General features: G+C 35.2%; 1 protein-coding gene across 1 annotated transcript in view; it reads right to left on the bottom strand.

The window, feature by feature from the left end:
- Positions 1–24,085, bottom strand: part of SLC9A9 (solute carrier family 9 member A9) — a 482,912-nt gene that overhangs the window by 212,756 nt on the left and 246,071 nt on the right. The window contains exons 10-11 of the mRNA XM_034661809.1: positions 5,672–5,785; positions 3,958–4,069 (exon numbers count right to left, since the gene is read on the bottom strand). Coding sequence (XP_034517700.1) covers positions 3,958–4,069; positions 5,672–5,785 — 226 coding nt within the window. The remainder of the gene's footprint in view (positions 1–3,957; positions 4,070–5,671; positions 5,786–24,085) is intronic.

Raw genomic sequence — 24,085 nt, 5'->3', positions numbered from 1 at the left:
TAGTACTATGTTGAACAACAATGGTGAGAGTGGACATCCTTGTTGTGTTCCTGACCTTAGGGGAAAAGCTCAGTTTTTCCACATTGAGGATGACATTCTCTGTTGGTCTTTCATATACGGCTTTTATAATGCTGAGGAATGTTCCCTTTATACCTACATTTTGGAGGGTTTTTTATCAAGAAAAGATGCTGTATTTTGTCAAATGCCTTTTCTGCATCTGTTGAGAGGATCATATGGTTCCTATCCTTTCTTTCATTAATGTGGTGTATCATGTTGGTGATTTGTGGATATCGAACCACCCTGCAGCCCAGGAATAAATCCCACTTGGTTGTAGTAAATAATCCTTTCAATGTACTGGTGGAACTCATTAGCTACACAGTCCCATTTTAGATAAAGAGTCATTATTCACCATCTCCAAAGGACTCTGAAAAATGTTTTGAGCTATGTAAAGAAAGGCTCCATATAAATGCATTACTGAAGCATGGACAACCAGATTCTGCCAGTGGGCTACTAAAAGTCATACTTCTTATTGGATAACCAGAAATACTCTAGGCATTTCTAGAACACTAGGCCATATTCTAAAGCAAATATTAAAAAAAAAAAGATTTAAATGGGCTCCACACCCAGCTTGAACTGTGGGGCTTGAACTCACAAGCTTGAGATCAAGACCTCAGCTAAGATCAAGAGTCAGATGCTTAACTGGCTGAGCCATCCAAGCTCCCTAAAGGCAAATATTTTTTGAAGGGACTGTTTTTCTCTTCTGTTTTCCACAGGTGTTGTTATCATATACCCAGAAAATGCTAGACAGTGTGTTATGTGATCTGCTTCTTTACCTTCTCTCTGGCTATTGTTACCTTAAGTTGATCTTTTAAATTCTTTATTTCCTGGCAAATACGTTTAAAACTTTAGATCCTGAGTAAAGTAGAACATGACAGAATTCATGCAGAAAATCAAAGCTGAGCCTAGAGCATTCTTTCTTGAACAAAAATGCTGCACTGTACATGATGAACTCACCTGATGCTTCCTATACTCTGATGGGGGTCAGTAGGTGCAGTGTAGAAATTGAACTGACGTGGGAGGAGTGTCACCCACATGTTTGATTTGTTGTGAAATAGACGAGGATCAGGTTTGCGTGAGAGACATGTTATACATATTGGGTTTCGCCTATGCTAGCAAGTGCATAGCTTTGATTTAACTTTTATTCTCATGACCTTGAGGATAAATCTGAAGTAGGGTCAGGCAGGTGAGAAGGCTCTAAACTCAAAGTCAAGAGGCTAGGGTTCAAGTCTCATTTTCATCTCTAATTGGTTGTAAGATTGTGAGCAAGATACCTAATCTCTCCATGTCTCCCTAATTCTGGCTGTCTTCAATCTGCAGAAAGAGACTAATAATGCCTGTCCTACATTGCTATGGATCTGAGCTCATAAAACATTGCCCATAAAAGGTGTTAGAAAGGTTAGAGTGACTTTTGAGTTGAGCATCTATGATTCCATTGTATAACCACATAACATTACAATTTCCTCATTTTCAAGCTAAGAAGATGGATTTTTAGTGGAAAATCCAATGTTCTTTCCACCATACCAGGGAATATCATCAATATTATTAATTTGTAATTAAGATGGCATTAAAAATAGAAGTAACCCAATCTCTTTTTTGTTCAGGTTCACTTCAATGAGAAAAGCATACAAAACAAAAACCTTGGCAAATCTTTATAGAGAAGCCCACTTTGGCCCAAGATGACTGCAACCCTTGAGGTAAAGCTGCTGACCTGCTAACAGTGAGTGACTGATGTCTGACAGATGACATGGACACTCAGTGTGGAAGACAATGGGTGTCATTTTCTGGATTATAATCATATAAAGTAGTAGATGTCCTGAAAATTGGGCATGATCGTCTTTTTGATGATGTGAACTAACCGATTGGGATTCTCCTGAATTAAACTAATTATATCAACTCCCTTAACGTGATGGGGTTGTTGTTTTCCCTCTAGAGGATGAAGATGCTTTAGAACAAGGCCAGATAGTAAGGTTTTGTGGGCCATGTGATTTCTGTCCAAACAACTCAACTCTGCTTTTGTAATGCAAAAACAGACAAGACAATATGTAAACAAAGGAGTAGAGCTATGTTTCAACTTTATTTACATAGTTGGTGTGGGCTAGATTTGGTTCAAAGGTCATAGTTTGCTGACTCCCTGCTTTAGAATATCATTAAGATATCATCAAATTTTGGGTCTCCTCATCCCTTGGCCGTATATACTATATTGCTGGCCTCAGTTTTTAGCACAGTTCTAACCCTACAGCTAAGCAAACATAGAAGGTGTCAGATCCCGGAGAAACCATCAAGCCAGGTGGCCATTTGGGCAGACACTTCATATTCCAACATGGCTATTCAAAACCTCACACCTTTCTCAAAGTGATTTTTGTAAAATAAAGCATTGTTGTTTAAAATATAATACTTAAGTCTTAAAAATAAGCCAGAGTATTTATTCTCCAGAGTAAAACTACTAATGTTTTGATGGGAAGGAAGGAAAAGTGCTTTCTAGCTTCTAGAAATGAGTTGCTAAAGTGCATCCCAGAGCTGACTTCCTATTTATAAGTGATCAAACTTGCCTTTTGTTTTCCCATAATAGAAGTCAACTCATTTCCAAAGTTAATTGCAGTTCTAAGTCAAAGATCATCTACTAGTTCAACTTATCCTCTTTATGACTCTTTCATTCTAGTGTATCTGGAAATGGAGGGAAACACTGTCAGAAACCTAAGAAGGGCATTTTAAACTCTGGATCTCCATTTTTTCATACTTGATTAAATAGCTCATTCTCAACCTGGGAAATACCAACTCTTCACTGTGTAAAACGGGCTAGAATGCAACGGAAGGTGAAACAAGCCTTTCACTCCTAGTACTACTTCTGAAACGATGGATTTTGAGACACTTGGGTGGGTTTGAAGTGGAGTCTCCTCTCCCCTTCAGGAATTCCTGAACCACTTCAGGAATTTCAGTTCCCTGAAATTTCTCCATCTAAAAAATGGTTCGATATCTGCTTCATAGAATGGATCTATAGTGAGTGGCAAATAGTAGATATTCAATAAGTGTTCGTTTCCTCAGTTTTTTCACATCCCCCTGTATGCCCCAAATTCTATTTGCTTGCTCTATTCTGAGAGTGTTTGTTTGCTTATTATACTCTCATGTATATTCCCATGAACTGCCCCTGGGTGTAATATAAGTGTATTCATACACAGAAGGCATGTAAGGAAAAAGGTCCCTGAATAAGAAAAGACTGATGGTAGGAAAATTGATTGAACAGAAAGAAATCACAATTCCCAGAGTAGTTCAGGGTCAGAAAATTCATTTGGTTTATTTTCTTTTGGAAAAAGGAGCCTTCAGGTATGGTTTAAACAAGTACAACATCAGCTTTTTGAGAGCAGAGAATTTGTCAGTTACATCCACCAGTGTTTAGCACTGCTCTTGGCATTAGGTGAGTGTGCAATTAATACTTGTTTTCTCAACTAATAACTAAGCATACTTAGATATGATTCACTTTTGTATTAACTACAGGAAGTTCCTGGAGTTTTGCATAGGAAAGGAACAGGGATTCTAAGATTGGACAAAGATCGCACCATTTATACATTATTTACCTTCGAGTACACAATTTGTGAAATGACTGCAAATACCCTGATATGAAAATTGATCTGGAATAGGTCGGGGGAAAGTCAAATACCTATTCTGGGCCAGTTTCTGGCAGATACCGTATTTTCCAACAAAATTCCCTTTCGTTTCATTTTCCTTCTGGAAAGAAATCCCACTGTTGCTCAGAACTTAGGGTATCAGCACGGTTTTAGGTGCGACAGGGTAAAGAGTAGTAGATGCAATGGGGTAAGAGGACCAGGAGATCTCTGTCTTTCCATGTGCTGTAAAAGTGTGAGACAAGAGAAGCACTAACACATAACATAGTTCACATACCTGAAAACATCATCATGTGTTGAAAATTCCAGGGGATCTTCTGTTTCCGGCCCAGATTCAGGAGGAAGGAGAGGGGATATATGTTGCAGGCTCTGGCAACAAAAATTGCGAGCTACAGACAAGCACAGGGAAACATTGAGGAAAATGTTGCTGCAATGAGGCTGCGAGTCCTTGAGCTTTAACTATTACGTTCTTAAGCTTCTCTATTTCATGGCCCAGAAAATGGGGATAAATATGTCAATACGTGTATGTCCAACTTGCTTCCAAAATTAATCTTTAAATGTCAATTCCTTTCCAGAAATAGCAGAGAACTCTGCTTTTCTTTGAATATCTACTTGGTTTAGAATTGTTAACCCCATACCATTTCAATCACTGTAAATTTTCTCATCACATTTATGTTGCTGATGACTGACTCTTTGCTCAACTCTGCTGCAAAATGTGAGGCAGAGACCATTCAGAGCTGGGGCATTATCTTCTCAAGCAGCACGTTAGAAAGGATAAATGTACTTCTGCTCATGATTGCTATCTTGCTTTCCATCAGTTTATGCTCCCTGAATCTGGCAAGCTTCACTTACTTTTTCTCTTAGTGGATTTAATTTTGACAGGAATTGCCTGTCTAAATGTATAATACAACTCTTTCTTTAGGAAGAATTTTGCTGAAGTCCAAGCTTTACAGCTTAAAATCTCCAGAAGTACTGGTGGTAGTCATCTCTCCCCTTTCATCACCCAGGACTTCGTCCCTGAGAGTCTGTAGATTCTAGTTTGTTCTCACATGGGGTGGAGTTATGTGGGAAGAGGGAGCTTCCATCTAAGATGTAGGTTTTGGATGAGATTGGGAGTGTTCAGTGAAAATAAGACAGTAGGCAAATTCAGGTGCTTACCGGAACAGGGCTTACAGAAGAAGGGTCAGCTCTCCTGGCTGTCAGGATCACATGCCTATGATCTGATGGGGCATCTGCCCATTTTCCAAAGGACAAAAGTTGCTGACTGTCCTTGGGGACATCCCTAACAGCTCAGTGTCCTATCAAATAGACAACCATTCCTACTGGGGAATGCTCGCACCCCAGGCCTAGAGCTACAAAAGTCCTCTGCTTTAAAAGGGAGGTCTAGATTTTATCTGTTATTTAACTTATAAGAAAGGGTGATCTTATTAAAATAAACTCACATGTACACTTACATAGGACATTGAAATCACATCTATAATGCTAATTTCATCTGATCTTTATTCTGTGTATCTTATTTTCAAAGTCCTCACTGGAAAAGAGATTTTACCATCTTGTGATGAAAATATTTCTAAAGCTTAATAATCCTGGCTATATTTGGATACACTCTAATGCAGATTAAGTATTTTTCTCTGTAAAGAATGGACTGATATATTTTTATGTAAATGATCCATAGTTTAAAAACATACTTTGAATATTAAGGAAATAAATATATTTTGAATATTCATTTTTTGGGTATTCTCTTCTCCTTCAGTTTTCCCCCTTTATTTCTCTCAGTATTTTACAAATTTCTTATCTTGAAACAGAAGCATTTAATAAAGGTTCCAATTTCTTAGGATCTTTTCCCTCCTACTAGAAATTACTTATCTGCCATGAATTTGAGCCTTGCAATAAACTTGAGGAAATTACTTTAACCATTTAACAGAATAATCAGTAAGTAAGTAGTTTGCTCTTTTGCCTCATCACTCCATGTTCTGTATTTCAAAGGATACAAAGGCTCCGAGTATAAAAAGAGCATTAAAGATATGATTCTGGAACGTGAACAGCGCCAGGCCCATGTAACAGAAGATGACATTTTCGGCCAAGAAGTTCATAAATTCAAACAACTGAAAACAAAACAGAAACCAAAACCCATTAATTATGACTCAGGTTTGAATCCACTTCATATCTTGTAACTGTTTTGGTAAGTGGATAGTCTGGGAAGTGGATAGTCTGGTTCTGGGAAGGCCATGCATTGGCCTTGTGCTCTGTTTCTGGAAGGGTACAGGGCCCCTGGGTACCCTGTCAAGGTCCTCTGACTCTACCCTGGTTCTCCACCCAGTGACAGATGTGGCAGCCATGTCAACATCCCATCTTCCTTTCCGGCTGCAAGGCTGCTAGAAATATACCTGGGTATATTAGCCAGCACAATCCTCCATGGAACAATTCCTACTAGAATGATAGAATTCCTTGTTTATAGAAATCTATGTGATTGCTTAAGGTGTAGCATAGGAAAGGATGCAAAGATTGGTTAGCTTCTTCTGACATTACTCAGTAGATGCCCTTGAGTTCCTAGGCTCTGAAAACTTTTCAAAAAAAGTTTTAGCTAAATTACCTTCCTCAGACAGGCAGAAGGGACAAACTTTGAAAACTTGGAAACTTGGAATAAGAATGAATGTCAATTATATTTCAACATTAGAATGATCAGTATATTTCAAACCCCAGCCACTGAGACTCATTAAATTGACTGATGTAGGTATATCCATTAAATGTCTACAATTTCTAGCTGGTAAAAAGAAAATGATTAATCCCAGGGATCAGTTTATGCAATGAGAACACAATAGATCCATCAAATTCAGTCAGAGGAATAGAGTAATAACACGCTATGCAGAGGGACGCTCCCAAGAGTTATTTTTAGACCATTAACTAAACAATTTAAGTTGAGCATGAAAAACGTTCTCTAACTTCCAGATTAGAAGTAAAAGGGAAATGTGTCCAGGGGCTACAACAAACACACATTTGGAAGAGACTTTAGTTTATGTTCCAGAATTTTCATTTGGAAGTTTCTGAAACTTCATTCTCAGCCCTACATAAATCACCATGTTAGGTAAACGTCTCTGGAGGCATTTCTCTTGACTTTTTAAGGACTCATTATTTTTTCATGTAATGTATTTACAGCCCCACAAATAATGCCCAATACCTGCTTACCGGCAGTTGACAGGAAGAAAAGCAGAATCTTGTCAGAAACATTATTTAAAGCCAGTAATAGAAATAAAGGATTAAAAAAGACACAGCTCCCGTGGTACAAGACGGTCTTTCTGCAGAGGCAGCGATCATCAATTATCCTGAGGACTTGTTTCACATTCTAGACCAGCTCATCTTAACAAACACCCAAATAACCACAAAAACTTGAGAACATGGGAGAAAATATAGGGGATGGGGAACACTTTGCTACCTTCTCATATCTTTATTTTTTCAAAAAGTGAGATTTGGCTGTCTTAATCCGTTCAGCCTGCCATAACAAAATACTATAGACTGGCTGTTTAAAACAACCGAGAGTTATTTCTCATAATTCTGGAAGCTGAAAAGTCCGAGATCAAAAGGTCATGTCAGCCAGTTAAGTTCTGGTGAGAATCCTCTTCCTGGTTTGCTAACAGCAGCCTGCTCGCTGTTTCCTCACATGGCAGAGAGCTCTCTCCCATGTCTCTTTTGTAAGGGCACTAATCCCATTCATGAAGGCTCCACCCTCATTACCTAATCAGCTCCGCAGAGCCCTACCTCTACATACCACCACACTGGAGGTTAGGACTTCAACATATGAGTTTGGTCAGGGGAGGGGCACAAACGTTCAGCTATGGTGCAGCTACCCAATTTTTACCATTAACAAACACATGCAAGATTAAATTCATAGAGCCTCTTCTCCTATCCCCCATCCCAAGTACTGTAGAGGGAACATTTTGCCATCTAGGATCCATTTAGCCTCTCCTTGGTGGTCACATTCCAATTTCCTTCTGGGGTTCACCTTCTTCCCCACTTTCAGCTCACATGTTGAAACCTCTATAGCTCAGATCTGGAATATATGATTTAGGACTAAACCACTCAAATCAGTGCACTTCTCTAGCCAGCATGTTTGGTTCAGAAATGGGTGTGGTGCATTCAGAGCCAAAGAAATACTATGAGACCTGGCAGGAAATGCTGGGATAAAGACCCCCAGTTTTTCACAGTGTGAGAGAGTAGGATGCAGACTAAGGAGCTGCTGCTAGCCATCTTGTGATCACAGAGGAAATAGCTGCCTGAAAGTGAAGCCATGTCCTGACGACACTGCGTAATCTGCATTCAGCCTCTCCCAAAGAAAATCTACACTTAGGCTATTAAAAAGACCAAGAAATCACTTTTTTTTCCGAGGTGAGGTTTCTATCACTTAAAATGATATATATTCCTTCCCAGTCCTGTACCAGTTTAACAAAAAACAAAACAAAACAAAACAAAACACAACACCTCTCTGGCTCAATATGGGTTATAACAAAAAGGGTAAAGGATCAACTTTTTGACTTTTTTCAGATAGCAGCAAAGTCAGTTGCCCCTGTCCACCCCCACCCCTAATTCCACCTCCCCTTTCAATCTATTCCTCAATTAAAGGGAAAAATTTTTTTTCTTTTTCTATTGGTTGTTGAGATGTGATGGGAATTTGTCCTATACATTTTACATGGAGACCCATGGTATCAAATATTTGTTTAGAGATTTGTTTCCTTTGGAATACTCAGGATTTTAACTTGTAGTCACTCAGTTTATCAAAATCTAGCACTGGCCAAAATTACAAGTAACTGCAGGGGCGCCTGGGTGGCACAGCAGTTAAGCGTCTGCCTTCGGCTCAGGGCGTGATCCCGGCGTTATGGGATCGACCCACATCAGGCTCCTCCGCTGGGAGCCTGCTTCTTCCTCTCCCACTCCCCCTGCTTGTGTTCCCTCTCTCGCTGGCTGTCTCTATCTCTGTCAAATAAATAAATAAAATCTTAAAAAAAAAAATTACAAGTAACTGCTTATATACACACTGCACAGAAGTTCCATTTTCCATTTAGGTCCCTTTCTGGACCTGTTGTTTCTATTGTTACCTATTCCTCTACCAATTACCATGTCTTTGTAAATAATGTTCCATAATATATTGTAATATTCTATGGATTTAGATTTTTTCCATACTCTACCTTCTTCTGAGTCTTTCTATTTTTGCATATTAAAAAATGGTTTTTTTATGCTTAGTTGCTTAGAAAAATGTATAAATCATATGTTTACAATTTCAGATTAAACAAGAAGATATTACCAGCATCCCAGAATTACTCTCGTTCCCCTTCCCACTATACTTCCACACCCCAATGCACTGCTATTAGCTCTTCCATCATCACAAATACCTTTCCTTCAGTTAAATAAGAATGGAATCAGACAATATATTCTCCTTTGTATTTGTCATCTTTTACTCAACATTACGTTTGTGAGATGCTTCATATTGTTGTGTATAGAAGTAGTTCGTTTTTTAAAATTATATGAATATATTACCATTTATTTATTCATTCTGCTACTGGTAAACATGTGGGTTGTTCCCATTTTGGGGCTATGATGAATTTTGCTGCTGTATATATGTGTTTATATTTCTGTGGAATCATCGGGACACAGTGCCACAGTTTTCCAAGTTGGTAGCTCCAACTTGCACTCCATCAGCAGTCCTTGTTGGCTTGCATTCTTGTCAACACCTGGTTTTGTTGCCTTTTTTTTTTTTTTAAATTAACTCTTTGCCTCCTCACTTTGCCATTAGAACTTATTAGGGATCAACTTGTCCTTTTCCACAAAAATAAATCACTGGCATTTTAGTTGGAGCTGCATTAAATTTATAGAGAAATTTGGATAGAATGCATGTTTTTTCAATATTGAAATTTGAATCCGTGAACATCACATATCCTTATTAAAGATTTTGGTTTTCTTTAATTTCTCTCTGTATTTTTTGCATAAAGATTTTGCATATTTTTGTTTAGATTTATTCCTAGATATTTGCTGTTTTTTTGTTACTTATGTAAATGGTACCCTTTTCAAAGTTCATTTTCTAATTGTTGCTAGATACACCTATTATACAATCAATTTTTTATTGATCTTATATTCAGGGTCTTACTAAATTTATTCAATAATTCTCATAGCTTATTGGTAGATTCTTTTGGATTTTCACAATCATGTTGTTTTCAAATAAGGATATTTTGTTTTTTCCTTTCCATTCATTATACATTTTGCATCTTTTTTTTCTTGCCTGATTATACTTGTTAGGTAATACATGTCCAGTGCAGTGTGGAATAAAAGTGGTGATGGGGCATCTTTGTCTTATTCCTAGTCTTAAAGGAAAAATTTTCAATATTTCTCTACTAAATTCATAGAAACTCCTTAAACAGATTAAATAAGTTACTTCTACTCCTAATCTACTAGGAATAGATATTTTAGGAAAACAAGCATATGTTTATTCTTATCAAATCCTTTTTTTTTTTTTTTACCTATTAAGATGATCATATGGTATTTTTTTCTTTCATTGCTTTAAGGTACTTAATTACATTAATTGATTTCCAAAGGCTAAAACAATCTTGAAGTCCTGCAATAAACTCTACTTGGTCATGATGCATTATCCTTTTTTATACATCACTAGAATAAATTTGCTAATATTAAAATTTTTGTGTCTATATCACAAAAGACTACCTTATAATGCTCCTTTTTTTGCATAGTCTTTACCAGGTTGTATTATTAAAGTTACTGAAGTTTGATAAAACAGGTTTCTGTTCTCTTCTTTTAAACACTTAGAAGAATTCTGGGCTTGGAGTTTTCTTTGTTGGAAGATGTTTAACTACAGATACAATTATTCTAATAGACAGTAGATTTTCTATTTATTTCTATTCAGATTTTCTATTTATTTCTGTATTAGTTTCACTGAGTTGTGTTTGCTGTTACATCTAAATTTTCACATGTACTGGGATACAGTTGTTTGTAATATCTTCAAACATGCCTGTAGTTATGTCCCTACAGACATGTCTGTAGTTGTCTTTCCCCCCAATACTGATAACTTGTGTCTTTTCTTCCTGATAAATCTTGTTAGAGAGTTATCAATTTTATGAATGCTTCCAAGAAGAAATTTGGCTTTGTTGATTTTTCTGTATTCAACTTTCCCCTACCCATTTCATTAATTTCTCTATTATTTTTATTATTTCTTGTCTTCAACATACTTTAGTTTACTTCGCTTTTATTTGGTATCTTGGCCTTTCAAGTCCTGGATGATGTGGTTACTTGTCAATTCTTTTGAACACCTGCTTTTCTGCTTCTTTGTCCAACTTTTCTGGTTGCTTTCTAAAGGACAGCTGTTCTGACATCAGTGATCCCTCATAGCAAGCTCTTCTTGCATGTTTATTTTTTTAGGTGAATAATATCAGTTTTTCAATTTCCTACCCAAAGTTTTATGGTATTTTATTTTGTAAGACACAGAATATATGTATATCAATTTAGAGAAAATGACAATTTTATAATATCATTGGGGGAAAATATAGATTGTTGAGAAAGACTGTAGAAAAATTTGACTGATTTGGAAAAAAAAGTAATCAAAAATAAAGATGGATTCCTAACTCACTCCTTATTGCCAAATAAATTCCAGAAGAATTGATAATTTAAATAAAAAACTAGAACCTATTTATGAATGTATTCAAGAAACTACCAGTAATTTTGTATATGATTTTTCAATCAAGAAATTTTATAGTGTATTTATATTAGCAAAAGCCTGGAAGCAAATATCTATAATATAAGAAATGGTTGAATAAATTATGTACATTCATATAATAGAATAAATTTTATGATGTTCTATATATGCTGATATAGAAAGATAGCCAAGATCATGGTTAAATCATAAAAAGTGAGTTAAAGAAATAAAGGATATGTTGTATATGAATAAATCCATAACTTTTACTTCACTTTATGGATATTGACATTGTGTCATTATTTGCCATGAACTTGTATTAATTTCACAGTTTATAAAACTAGATTAAGTTAGGACAAGAATTTTAAAGTTGAATAAAAAGTTCTCCAAATGTTTTCTGTTTCAAGCCTTTCGCAAACTTTCATCTTTTTATTTTGGGGAGGTTATTGAGCATTCTTGCACATTTCTAATATTTTTCTTATTTTGTTTAAAATTATTTTTGAGTGAGGAAAAATACAAACCTCAATGATAAAAACACTTATCTTTTTGGGGAATTACTTTTTCAGTAATTTCTTTTTCATAGATCTGTAGATGTATAGACAACATGCATAATGTTATGTAAATCTGACCATATTTTTTATGTAACTTAATTAACTTAATAATATTTCATAAATCTCTTTCCATGGCAATAAACTTGGATCTACTAAACAATTTTTTGGCAGCAAAATATCCCTTTGTATTTTCCTACTGAATTTTATTTCACGTACCCATAATTGGACATTTGGTTGCTTCTAGATTGTTCCCTTTTAAACAATGCTGCATTAAGCACCTTTATACAAACACCTCTCCCAAATTGAGTGATTACTCCTTAGGTAATTCCTAGACATGAGTTACTTCTGTCAAAGGGTATACATTAATTTTTCTTTTTCAACATACTACCAGTCTGCCCTTCAGAAAGAACATGCCAATTTGCATCTCTAATAATGGTGCAGAGGGTGCCCTTTCCCCACATGCTTGCCAAAAGTAGTTTTTATCAATTTTTAACAAGCTTTGACAATCTGATAGACTCACTTATTCTAAATTGTAGATGGTTATTAGCATTTTAAAAAAGGTTCCCTTCATAGCAAGGCAGCAGCACTGATTAGCACTCCTTTGTCTATTTATATCATGTGACAACATTCCTCTGAATGAACAGGCTTCATAATAATTTCCTTCTTGGGGCACTTAATGAAAATGTGTGGGTGAATTCAATTTTGTTTCACGTGCAAAAATCCCCTGAAGACATGTTTCAAAAGGAGAATCTACATTAAGTTCACTCTGACAGAGGCAACCAATTTGACCAACAGGAAGGCATTGCCTGAGTCTGACCCAGAGTAGTTAATTACTGAGGGAATAGATTTATTGGTCAATTTTGGAAAAAACAAACAAACCAACCTCAAAACTCCACTTCCAAACCAATAATAATAACAACAACAACAACAACAACAACAACAACAAATGTCAAACTAGTGGATTCAGGATCAGTATTCACTATAAATTATCTCACATCTACTTCATCCTCACTCAGGGTCAATGAAAAAGAACTTGACTCAACATTTTATTTATCCAGTACAGTAATCAACATGTGTTTTATTTCCATTAATTCTCGGTTTGTGAGCCTTTGGAGAGAACCCAACTTAAGTAATCTCTGCATAGCAAAGCTTTTATTCAGGAAAATAAAAAGCAAGTTAATAGTACAAAGAAGACTAGGGAAATACTTAAACTACAGAAGAGGACAATCAGTGTTTAAAAACTCTGAAAGTTCATGGTAACCATTCATATGTTAATTAAACAACTTAAATAGAGTTTAAACAACTCAGTAAACCATGTTCTCTGAAGACTTACTAGATGTTATATATTTTTTTAGTATAAGTTATTTACTGTACTTACTAGAAAGTAAAAAAAAATCATATCTATTTTATAAAATCACATCACTAATGCTAATTGGCTTCTTTCTCCTATTAGTAAAAGAATGAAACTTTACCATATAGAGAAATATTACAGCAGTTCATTACGTTGTACCCTGCTTCACTAAAACCAATTAAATTCACATGGATTCCTCAGCACAGCTTTTATTTGGCATAGTACAGTTTGACACAACCTACTGACTTTCATCTACTCGTCCAAGTAATACACTGAAATCCATTTTAATTGTGAGGTGAAAGAACCTACAAAAGTGTAATAAAGGGAAGGAAAGGAAGAACTAAAAATGCCCTTTTATTTTCTCTGTAATTTTGACCCAGGATTAATTTTTTTGTTTGTTTTAAAATTTGTCTTTCTTCCTAACTGGAAGCTTTCTTCAGAGAATATCTCAGATTTCATTTTTTATATACTATTGAGTATATCTATATTTTGAATAAGCTGGGGTATAAATGAATAATTTTTATTCCTGTATTGGGGGATTTGCAAACAAACATTACAATATATTTTACTGGAATTGTAACTTTTGCTTCTGCAATTCTAATATTTGCTTAGTCCCAGTCCTGAGGAAATTTGTTCATGGTAAATCCAATAATTCCTATGGGCTTTAGACGTAGCATAAGAGATGAATTGTAGTGAAGACCTGTGAACTTTACAGCAAGGATGTAAATGATCTAAGAGCTTTATTGCCAGTCATGGCCATGGTTCCTAGAGTGCAGCCTCTCTTTTGAAGCCGTAGATTTATAATTACATACAGGTACAACTGCAACCCTGTGAGATTCTTCTAAATTCAGGACATTGTAATAATAGCAGTATTACTACTCCTAAAATAGTAATAATACTAACGGAACTAATATTTTTTAGGATTTAAATTACGCTAAGGAATGTGTTAAAGGCTTTTACTTTAAAATTTTTAAACAATTTATGTTATAATGACAACAAAACTCATAAACTGATAATTTTATTTTCATTTTACAGTTGGGGAAGCTGCACTCAATGGTATTACTGCCCTTGCCAACATAAAACACAATAAAGGGAAGAACTGAGCTGTCTTGGGTTTTGTTTAAGGCCCAAATCATTTTTGCCAGATGAGGCTATCTCTCCATTATATGAGATTCAGTTTTGGGGGCAGCAAGATGCTTGTTAACAACAGATTGGTGAATATTTATAAGGCTTTAGAATTTACAAAGGATATTTTAAAGACATATATTTTGTTTGATCATCAGAGCAAGTGTGGGGTTGGCAGGAAGGTATCTGTGACTCTGACCACATTTTTTTTCAAGTAAAGAAAGCTGAAAGGTACATTTCTTTGTATCCAACTAGTGGAAGCAACAGGTGGTGCTTCAGGTGATGGATACTTGAGGTGCTGGATACTTACGTTCTCCCAATGTCTACTACCACCCAGTCACCTAGAACAATTTCCCCCCAAAAAGCAAAAAGTGAAAACAAAACTTCTGCCTTGCATTTGTAATGTTAAGACAAAACTTTCCAATCCTAGAGAAATGCTTTGCACTATGCTCTATAGAACCATCATTATGATTATATATGGTTTTATGTGTATTATTACATGCATACGGATTATATACGTGTGTGTGTGTGTGTGTGTGTGCATAAAATAAAAGAAACTTCACACAACGTGGGTATTCTTTCTCTAACTCACCTGCAGGAGGTAGGCTTCAAGTCCAAGTTTAGGACTTTACAATTCAGGACTACACAGTGTCTAAAGTAGAGGAGATATGCCACTTAGGTGTTCGAAAGCTTCTACTTTGTCCTATATTTCTTTGAGAATTCTTGGGCTCCCTATGCACTCCTGGCTGCTACCCAGCCCTCTCCCATTCCCTGCATTTCATTGTCTTCTTTTAAACTTAATTTGACTTTTTAAAAACATGAGAATTTCAGATGCACAGTCTATAAAAACACAACAAAACACATTTTAGGAAGATGAATAGGCATCATTAAGTAAGTAAAGTTAATACAGGAAATAAATGTAGTTATAGCTAAAAGGAATTCAGCTTCATTAAACTGAATAAATACTGTAACCAGATATTCTTGAAATCCTTGAGCTTATAACTTAAGTGGAAGGTTATTTTCTGTGAATTTGCTAAATTACTTTAGCCAGTAAATACTGATAATAGTGTTCTTATTTCTGGAGGTTTTCCATTTTTGATTCTTTTTCTTTCTTTTTTGGGGGGGCATATTAAAGTAAAAGTACGGAGTTTTGTAAGGTTTCGTTTAAGTTAATATACTATTGAGTTAAAAATAGCTTCTCAAGTCTGCAACTTCACAGAGTGATTATCATGATATTGATCAGAAAGATTGGCCCCCAAATAAAATTGGACTTAGGTCTATTTTGATGAAATACACACAAGCATACACACACACACGCACAAATACACACACACACACCATAATATAGGATTGCAAGAGTTCAAGGATAGAGTCACCTTGTAATGTATGTCCAGACATCTGGCAATGCTTGATTGCTCCAACACTTGTCAAGGGACTGCTCAGCACGTAACTGAACACCGTCAAAAGCAGAAACCCCACTACTTTCCAAGGAAGCAAATGGCATTTTCAGACGTTTGTAACTGTTAGGAAATCCTTCCTTATGATGAGCTGAAATGTAGTTCTCTATCCCTTTCAACTACTTCTTCGGTTCGTAGAAAGAAGTCAAATACAGTATCATTTATTGCAGACTGCTTTGCTCTAACAGTGGAAAAGGGATTTCTATCAGAATCCTTGTAGTAGTAGGCAATTCTACAGCGTAGGCAGTAACTGCCAGTTTTCATTCCAGTCTTGTTAGCCTTGAAAGTAAACATGTTGTTGGGAGTTGGCGGTTGGCATATTGGACCTCGAGTCTAGAATAACTTCAAAGGCTGGGAGGCTATAGAACCAGAATTATGCTCAAAGACATGTTCTCTAGAAGGATCATCTCAGGGAATCTAATAGTACTGGCCCTTAGGGGGAAAAAAAAAGAGTTATGGCATAACGTAATTAGTTTCACTGTGGTTCTGCCAATAAATACTAGCTAAAGAAAACGAGTTGAAACAACGTATTTTCTGTGCAGAAATTAAAACCATGCTGAAAAAAAAATTCTCTTAATGAATAAACCAAGAGAAACATTGTTATTAATATTAGGCACTGGCATGAAAAAGTCACGTTACCAACAAATTTTAAAGGTTAATATTCCATTTCTTTAACTTTTTTCATTTAGCTATGATGAATTTCCTTTCTTACTCATCGTGTGTGTCTTTTTATTGTTGTAATTCACCAATGCTCAATTCTTTCTTGAGTGAAAGTATGAAGAATGTACACACAAAAAGAAAATTTTTAATGATGTCATTTTTTTTTTTTTTAGGTCTCTGAGTTACATACCAATATCCCAGCTCTAGCTGTGATCCGAGTGACACCCACCCACAACATGGCTGTGGGTATACCTCTCCATTCACCATGAAAACAATGTGCTCTTACTACAGGAAGATTGACCACTGGCAACATACGGAAAGGATATTGAGCCCCAAACACCATGAGCTGTGTCTGACCTCTCCATGGAATCACATTTGCTTGATGAAAGTGTTACAAACTAAAATACTTAGGATTGAGGACATTATTCAGTGTTGTTTTATATCAGCTATTTCAGAGTGAAATATGTTAGAGCATCAAGACAAATGCAAAATGCTAGAATCAAACACGTATTCATTGAAAAAGGCTTTTCCTTCACTATTTTAGAGGCAGGGGTTGAAGCGTTTGTTTGGAATAACATTTAGTTGTATCACTAGCTTGAAAATTTCAAGAACTTTGCTTCATGTTATGTTATTCCTAATAAACACTGTCATTTATGCTAGTGCATTTACCACATTCAAATTCCCTTGACAGACTTTCTAAATTAACTGATTTTGAATATGCTACTGTATGTAATGGTACAGCAGTAATCAGAAGTTTTCAGAAAAATTTCTTTTACCATCCTCCCCAATTTCATATTTTTGAGGGGAAAAAATTTGAAGACTAATTAAACTGATTTGCTATTTAAGCTGACCAAATTTTCTGCTCAACTTTTTCTTTGGTTTTGGGTCATTTTTTTGTACAATGCATGGGGGTAGATACTTTACAATTTAGAAAGTAAAGAGGTACAGATCTTGTTCATTTCAGTATGATTTTAAGTCTAATGCATGTACATAGCACTCAACCTTATACTACATGAAAACAGTAATATTCAAACTCTTAATTTTTGTTCTCCATATGGCTTTAGGTTTAATTGATTTGACTGGTAAAAGAAAGAAAAAAACACACCTAAGGGTTAAAAATCATTTTCATTATGCAGAAGATTTTGAATTCAACTTTTGAACTATGGTGGAGTGGAATATGGAAAGGCATTCAATAGAAGGCTTTCACTGAATGAAAGGCATTCAATGAAGTTTAGAGTAGAACATTGATTCTGCTGAGCATGATGAGAAATTGGAGAGTGTGAAAGGGTCTTTATAAATCAGAGAAATCAATGGAAATGAAAGACAAAACGTATATGACATTTGAATAATGCCATTCAATTGGAGAACAGCTATCAAATGATTTTTATGAAGGCGCGAATATCAATAAATCAATAGTTGATGAAAATTAAGTTTGCTTGACTTGTTTCTTTGTAACAGGCAGTTAGAATGTGGTGGGTGTAGATTTTCAGTACTTGCACTAAACTCTAGAAAACTCTATTGTACACTGCTTAACTTCGTTGAGCTTTCTTTTTCAGTAAGATTTATAAAGCCCCCCTTCCTATGAATTTATTACAGAACAAGAATATATTTGTTTTTGTTTCAGGGAAGGCAGTTATATTTTCACATAAAACCATGCATGCCTAAATCAATCTGGATGAGAGCTTTAGCTTTGACTTCGTTTGGTGGTTTGGAGCTAAGTTTATTCTTGTTCCAAACTGTTCAGGTACTTCAAAGGAATCCACAAAGATTCCTCAGAAAGTTCTCTAGGGCTACATGTATATTTTAACATAATATATAAAACATTTGATGATATGCAAAACATAATATACATATATAGAGGGAAAGACTCTACTATACATGTGCACTAAAACTCTTCACCAGTTGCCACTATCTAGCCCTCCATTCCTTCTGTACGGCACAATGACCTTGGCCTTCTGTACACTGAATGCTGATGGCTACTGAATTACTCTCCAGGGTGCCCAGGTCCCTTCTGCTCTCACCATATGAATTTTAGGCTTAACAAGGGTCAGTCCCACTTGTTTCAAGATCAGTTTATCCCTGTTTTAAATTGGCATTAGTAATTGCATAATTTAATTATATAGATTAATGAAGTATGAATATGAAAGAAATAGCTGATGTTTTTCAAAACTAAGTTAAATGTGTAGAAAAACTTGGTAAAATTTAATTCCTTAGAAAATGCTACTAAATTAGTACTGAGTAGGACAACTGTAAAATGTTGCAAAAATATATGTCTAAATATAGAAGGGTTCTTAGCTTATATTGCTTTGCCAATGTTTTTAAATTCTTGCTCTGAACTAAAGACACAGAAATAGAAACTGGAAGTTCTGGTAGACATATTTTGGGTGTGCATTGTACAAAAAAGACAACCTAGAACTCTAAGATTCAAAGAAAAAGCATTGACTCTTTATCAAAAGATTGGCAAATATGCATTTATATAAGTGATAATTAAATGTTGGAACTAATTTGTGTTATTTTTTTAAAATGATTCCTTGCTTTAACTGATTTTCCATTAATTGACTGATTCTGATTTTGTGTTGGATAAAAGTAGTGTTTGTTCCTTCTCTGTTTCAACATTTTTTTTTTTTGATATTTCCATTTCGTTCTTCCTACAACTTCCCGTGCTTGCTTCATTTTACTAATATTCTCCTTTGTCTCTTTAAGGATACTAATTATGACTATTTAAAATTCTTGATCTGTCTCAATAATTTTGCTTGATTTGGCCTATGTCCAGATTTTGGTCTCTGTTTTATAGTAGCTGTACTCGTTGGGTATCTTATTATTTTGGCCCGTAAGCTCAATTTTCCTGAGGTCAATCCTGTTTGCCAATGTTATAAGGAAAGGTCCTTTAGTGATTTTTAGTAAATGGGAGGGGATAAATTCCAGGGTTGAGAAAGCTCTCAGCATCATCAGATTTTTGATCACCCTAAAAAATTGATTTGGGTTCACTCCTTTGGCAATTCATTTGTCAGAGATTTACCCTTAAATATTTAGAACAAAGCAACACTGGGAAAAGGTAATCTCTCAGGTAGTCTTTTATCTGCCTGGGGATGTGGAGGCACAGGAGATGGAGAAGAGGATGCCCAAGGGCAGGGCAACTGGTCATCCTGCAACTTTATCAACTTCTTTACTGCCCAGATGCTAACACTGACACCGCAGTGGATGCCCTAGACTGTTGAAATGAGGGGGGCAAAGACCACCCCAAAAATCAGGAAAAGAGGTGAATTTAAAAGTAAAATCTCTAACTGAATCTTTCTTCCCATTCCTGCTTCTGGCTGCTGTCCAACTGTGACCCTCCTCCATACCACTTTAAGACCACTTCTGGTCTCTCCTGGTGTTCCTATAATTTTTATAACTTGTTCGGGTCTATGTTTCCTCCAATTATGTAGTTTCTCTAGGTTTGATTTGGGAAGAAGGAGCCAGTAGCTGAAGCTAGTTTGTTATCTTATTAGCACTGATTTTTGTATTATTAATACTATTATTTTAGGGTTTTATTTTTTTTATTTTAGAGAGAAAGAGAGAAAGCACACAAACGAGTGGGGGTGGAGCAGAGGGGGAATGAGTAGGAGGGGGAAAGAATCTCAAGCAGACTCTGCACTGAGCATGGAGCCTGACATGGGGCTCAATCTCACCACCCTGAGATCAGGACCTGAGCTGAAACTGAGTCAGACACTTAACTGACTCAGCCACCCAGAAGCCCCTCATTTTTTGTATTATTTGATAAAGTTAAAAGTTGCTGATTGAAAATGATAAATGGTATTAAGGGTTCTCCTCTATAGGGGTTTCTCAGTTTAATTTGAGTTCAGTTACAGTCCAGATCAGTACTGTAGGGCCTGCTCAAGACAAATCAAGGGAAATGATGTAGTCTGTGGCCTGTGCCCCCAGCCTCTCTGTGTATGGCACTTCTTCCGCTTTCCATGGATGAGGAAGTCATACATTGCAGATTTTTAGGGACTAACCTATTTTCAGATACTTTGTTCTTTTGTCCCATCTAAGTACAATTGTGCTTTTCCACCATTCGTTCTATTTCTGATTTGGAAAACAAAGTTACTCTATGAAAAAGATCTTATTACTTGAACCCCTTATCTTTCAGATTCTGAATATCCTAGAATCTTGTCTTCTGGTGAATCAAACTGATTACTCAGAAAAGTAAGTTAAGTCATGAATAGGCAATGTCTTTTTTTTTTTTTAAGATTTTATTTATTTATTTGACAGAGAGACAGTGAGAGAGGAAACACAAGCAGGGGGATGAGAGAGGGAGAAGCAGGTCTCTCGCTGAGCAGGGAGCCTGAGGCAGGGCTTGATCCCAGGATTCTGGGTTCATGACCTGAGCCAAAGGCAGATGCCTAACGACTGAGACATCCAGGTGCCTGAACAGGCAATTTCTTAAAGAAGATACACAGATGACCCCAAAAATAATCTGTATGCTCCAGAAGGGTGCTGACCACGTTTATGGTATTTGTCACTGAGCACCATCTCCCAGCGGAGAACTTAGCGTATCATAATGCTCAGTAAGTATGTGCCGAATGAGTAAAATGGATAAAAGGGGAATTCCCCGTGTTTTGTGTCACTGTAAGTTTGTACAATTTTTCTACATGGAAATTTGGAAAAATATAATAAAATTTAGAGTACATAAAACCTTGATCTGAGAAATTCTACCTCTTGGAATTTATCCTGAAGAAATAACATGACAAGTATACATAGATTTATATAGCGGTGTTCACTGCTCAAAAAATATGGAAAACAATCAAAACATATCAAAAGGAGAATCTTAAATGATTTAAAAGGAAGTATTTTTCTAAAGGTTCACCACCATATATGATGTTGTCTATGGGTCTTTAATAGATACACTCTATCAGATAAAGGAAGTCCTTTCCTTCTATACTTTGCCAAGAATTTTTATAACCTATGTGTTGAACCTTTCATATTCAATGCTTTTTCTATATCTACTGAAATATATTTTCATTTGTTAATGTGGTAAATTATATTTACAATATTCTAATATTAGAGTATGCTTGCATCCCTAGGATAAACCCAGTTCAGTCATAATGTACCATTTTTTTTAACACTGATGAATTTGGCTTGATAATATTTTTTTCATAACCTTTGTATCTATGTTCATAAGTGAAACCAGCATATACCTTTCATTTTATTACTGCTACTGACAAGTTTTGATCTCAGGAGTATTATAGTTGCTTCATGAAATAATTTGGGAGAGCATTCCTCTATCTTTTTTCTCGAAAGGTTTGTATAAAATCAGGTGATCTATTCCTTGAAAATTAGATAGAACTCACCTATAAAACAATCTGGGCCTTGTATTCTTTGATGAATGGATTTTTAGCTAATTCAGTTTCTTTAATGATTATAGGTCTATTCAATTTTTTTCAGATAGTTTTGATAAGTTATTTGTTCCTAGGAAATTGTCCATTTTATCTAAGATTTTAGATTTATTTGCATCAATTGTGTGTGAAGTTGTTCTTATCTTTTTAACCTCCACAGCACCTGTAATTATGTCCTATTATGTCTTTTAACCTTGTTTATATTTGCTCTCTCTTTGTCTTATCAAAACTGTCTATTTTACTACTTTTTTCAAAGAAACAAGTTTTATTTTGCTTTGTTGTAGTATTTTTCTGCTTTTATCTTTATTTTTTAGTTAATTTTATTCTTTGGTTTTATTCTGTTTGCTCCTTTCAAAACCTCCTAACTTAGTACCATAACATTAAATTTAAGTCCTTTTTAGTTTTTAATATAAACATTAAAAGATACAAATGCTTTAGTTTCATTTAAATACTACATTTAATTAGCTGCATACCAAAAATTTTTATATAATTAATTATGATTAAATAAGCAATACAGGTGCCTGGGTGGCTCAGTCGGTTGAGCCCCTGCATTCAGAGGAGGTCATGATCCTAGGGTCCTGGGATCAAGCCCTAATTCGATTAGGGCTCCCTGCTCAGGGGGGAGTCTGCCTCTCCCCCTCCCCCTCCCCCTGCCCCCTTCTCATGTGCATGCTCTCTCTCAAAATAAATAAATAAAATCTTTTAAAAAATTAACAAGCAATACATAAATATACTTAAAAAATAATTGAAACATTACAGATGATAAAGACCACTCCTCTTGGCCCCTCTCTCTCCCTTGCCATGTAGTATACTTTTATCTATAAGATATACTCACAAAAATATTATTGTTGTGAATAATATATAAAAATATTGTTGGCACTGTATAAGAAAAATATTTTTGTGAGTAATAAATAAAAAATATTATTTTTGTATATGTTTTTCAAAAATGGTATTATTTTAAAAATATACTGAAGAAGAAAAAGTCATTGTTTTGAAAATTTATTGGTGGTAGGTTTAAACATCATGAATTTAACAGATATTATAAGATTGCCTTCTAAATGAGTATAATCATTTTACCTCTCCATGGGCAGCTTATTGGAATATCCGTTTCTCTAATACCTCCTGAACACCTAATCTGATCAACTTTTAAAATTTTTGTCAATGTCATGAATATTATCTTATTATTATTTTAATTTGTAGCTCTTGATTAATAATCAGCTTGAGCAATTTCTCAAGTTTATTGACCACTGGAATTGCTGTTCAATGAATAGATTATCCATTTCTTTAAAAATTTTCTTTGGATTTTTGTTTAACATTATTTTTGTTATATATTGAATAAGACATTATGGAATACCTATAACTATGAAATATAAAAATAAATAATATAACACATATCTACACACTCTCCATATAGATGAAGAGAAAGAACATAACCTTTACATTTCAAAGTTGCTCTGTGCTCCTTTGTAATCCAGTTCCTACCTTTCTGCTTCTGTGGTAATCACTATCCTAAAATTTGTGTACTTGATCGCGTTGATTTTCTTTATACTTTTGTCGCATATCTTAGTATCTCTAAACATATATTATTTGGTTGTTATGTTTTTAAAATTTATATAAATGAAATCATGTTGCATATATTGCTCAATATTTTGTTCTTGAGATTCATTTATTTTGTTTTCCCATAGTTCTGATTCATTCATTTTTCATGCTACATGAGAGAAGAAACTGGAAATGCTAGTCTACTATTGATGACATTTCCAATTCTTTGTTATTACAACTAGTGGAGTTTTGACTATTCTTGTATGTCTCTTGATGTATATAAGAAGCATTTAATTAGAATATACCAGAAGTGGAACTGCTGAATCGGAAGGTTCATTCATCTTTAGTTTTACTTTACTTTACTTCACTGGACATTGTCAAGTTATTTCTCACTGTTGCTCAAATGGACACTCCCACCAGCACTGTGTAAACGTTCCAGTTGCTCCACACTTCTGCCAAACTTGACATTCATTTACTCATTCAAAAAAATCTATTGAAGTCCTGTTATGTGCCAGCCACTGTTCTAGGTACTAGAGATGCAATAATGAACAAAGGTGACAAAAATCCTTGCCTCTTGGAACATAAATTCTGTAGAGGAGACACTAAACAAGATAACTAATTAAAATATATAACATATTGGTGATAAGAGCAAAGGTA

This window comes from Ailuropoda melanoleuca, chromosome 6 (genome assembly GCF_002007445.2).
Source record: "Ailuropoda melanoleuca isolate Jingjing chromosome 6, ASM200744v2, whole genome shotgun sequence".
Classification (NCBI taxonomy): Eukaryota; Metazoa; Chordata; class Mammalia; order Carnivora; family Ursidae; genus Ailuropoda; species Ailuropoda melanoleuca.
Note: the sequence above shows the minus strand (reverse complement) of the source record. Positions and strands in the feature narration are given on the sequence as shown.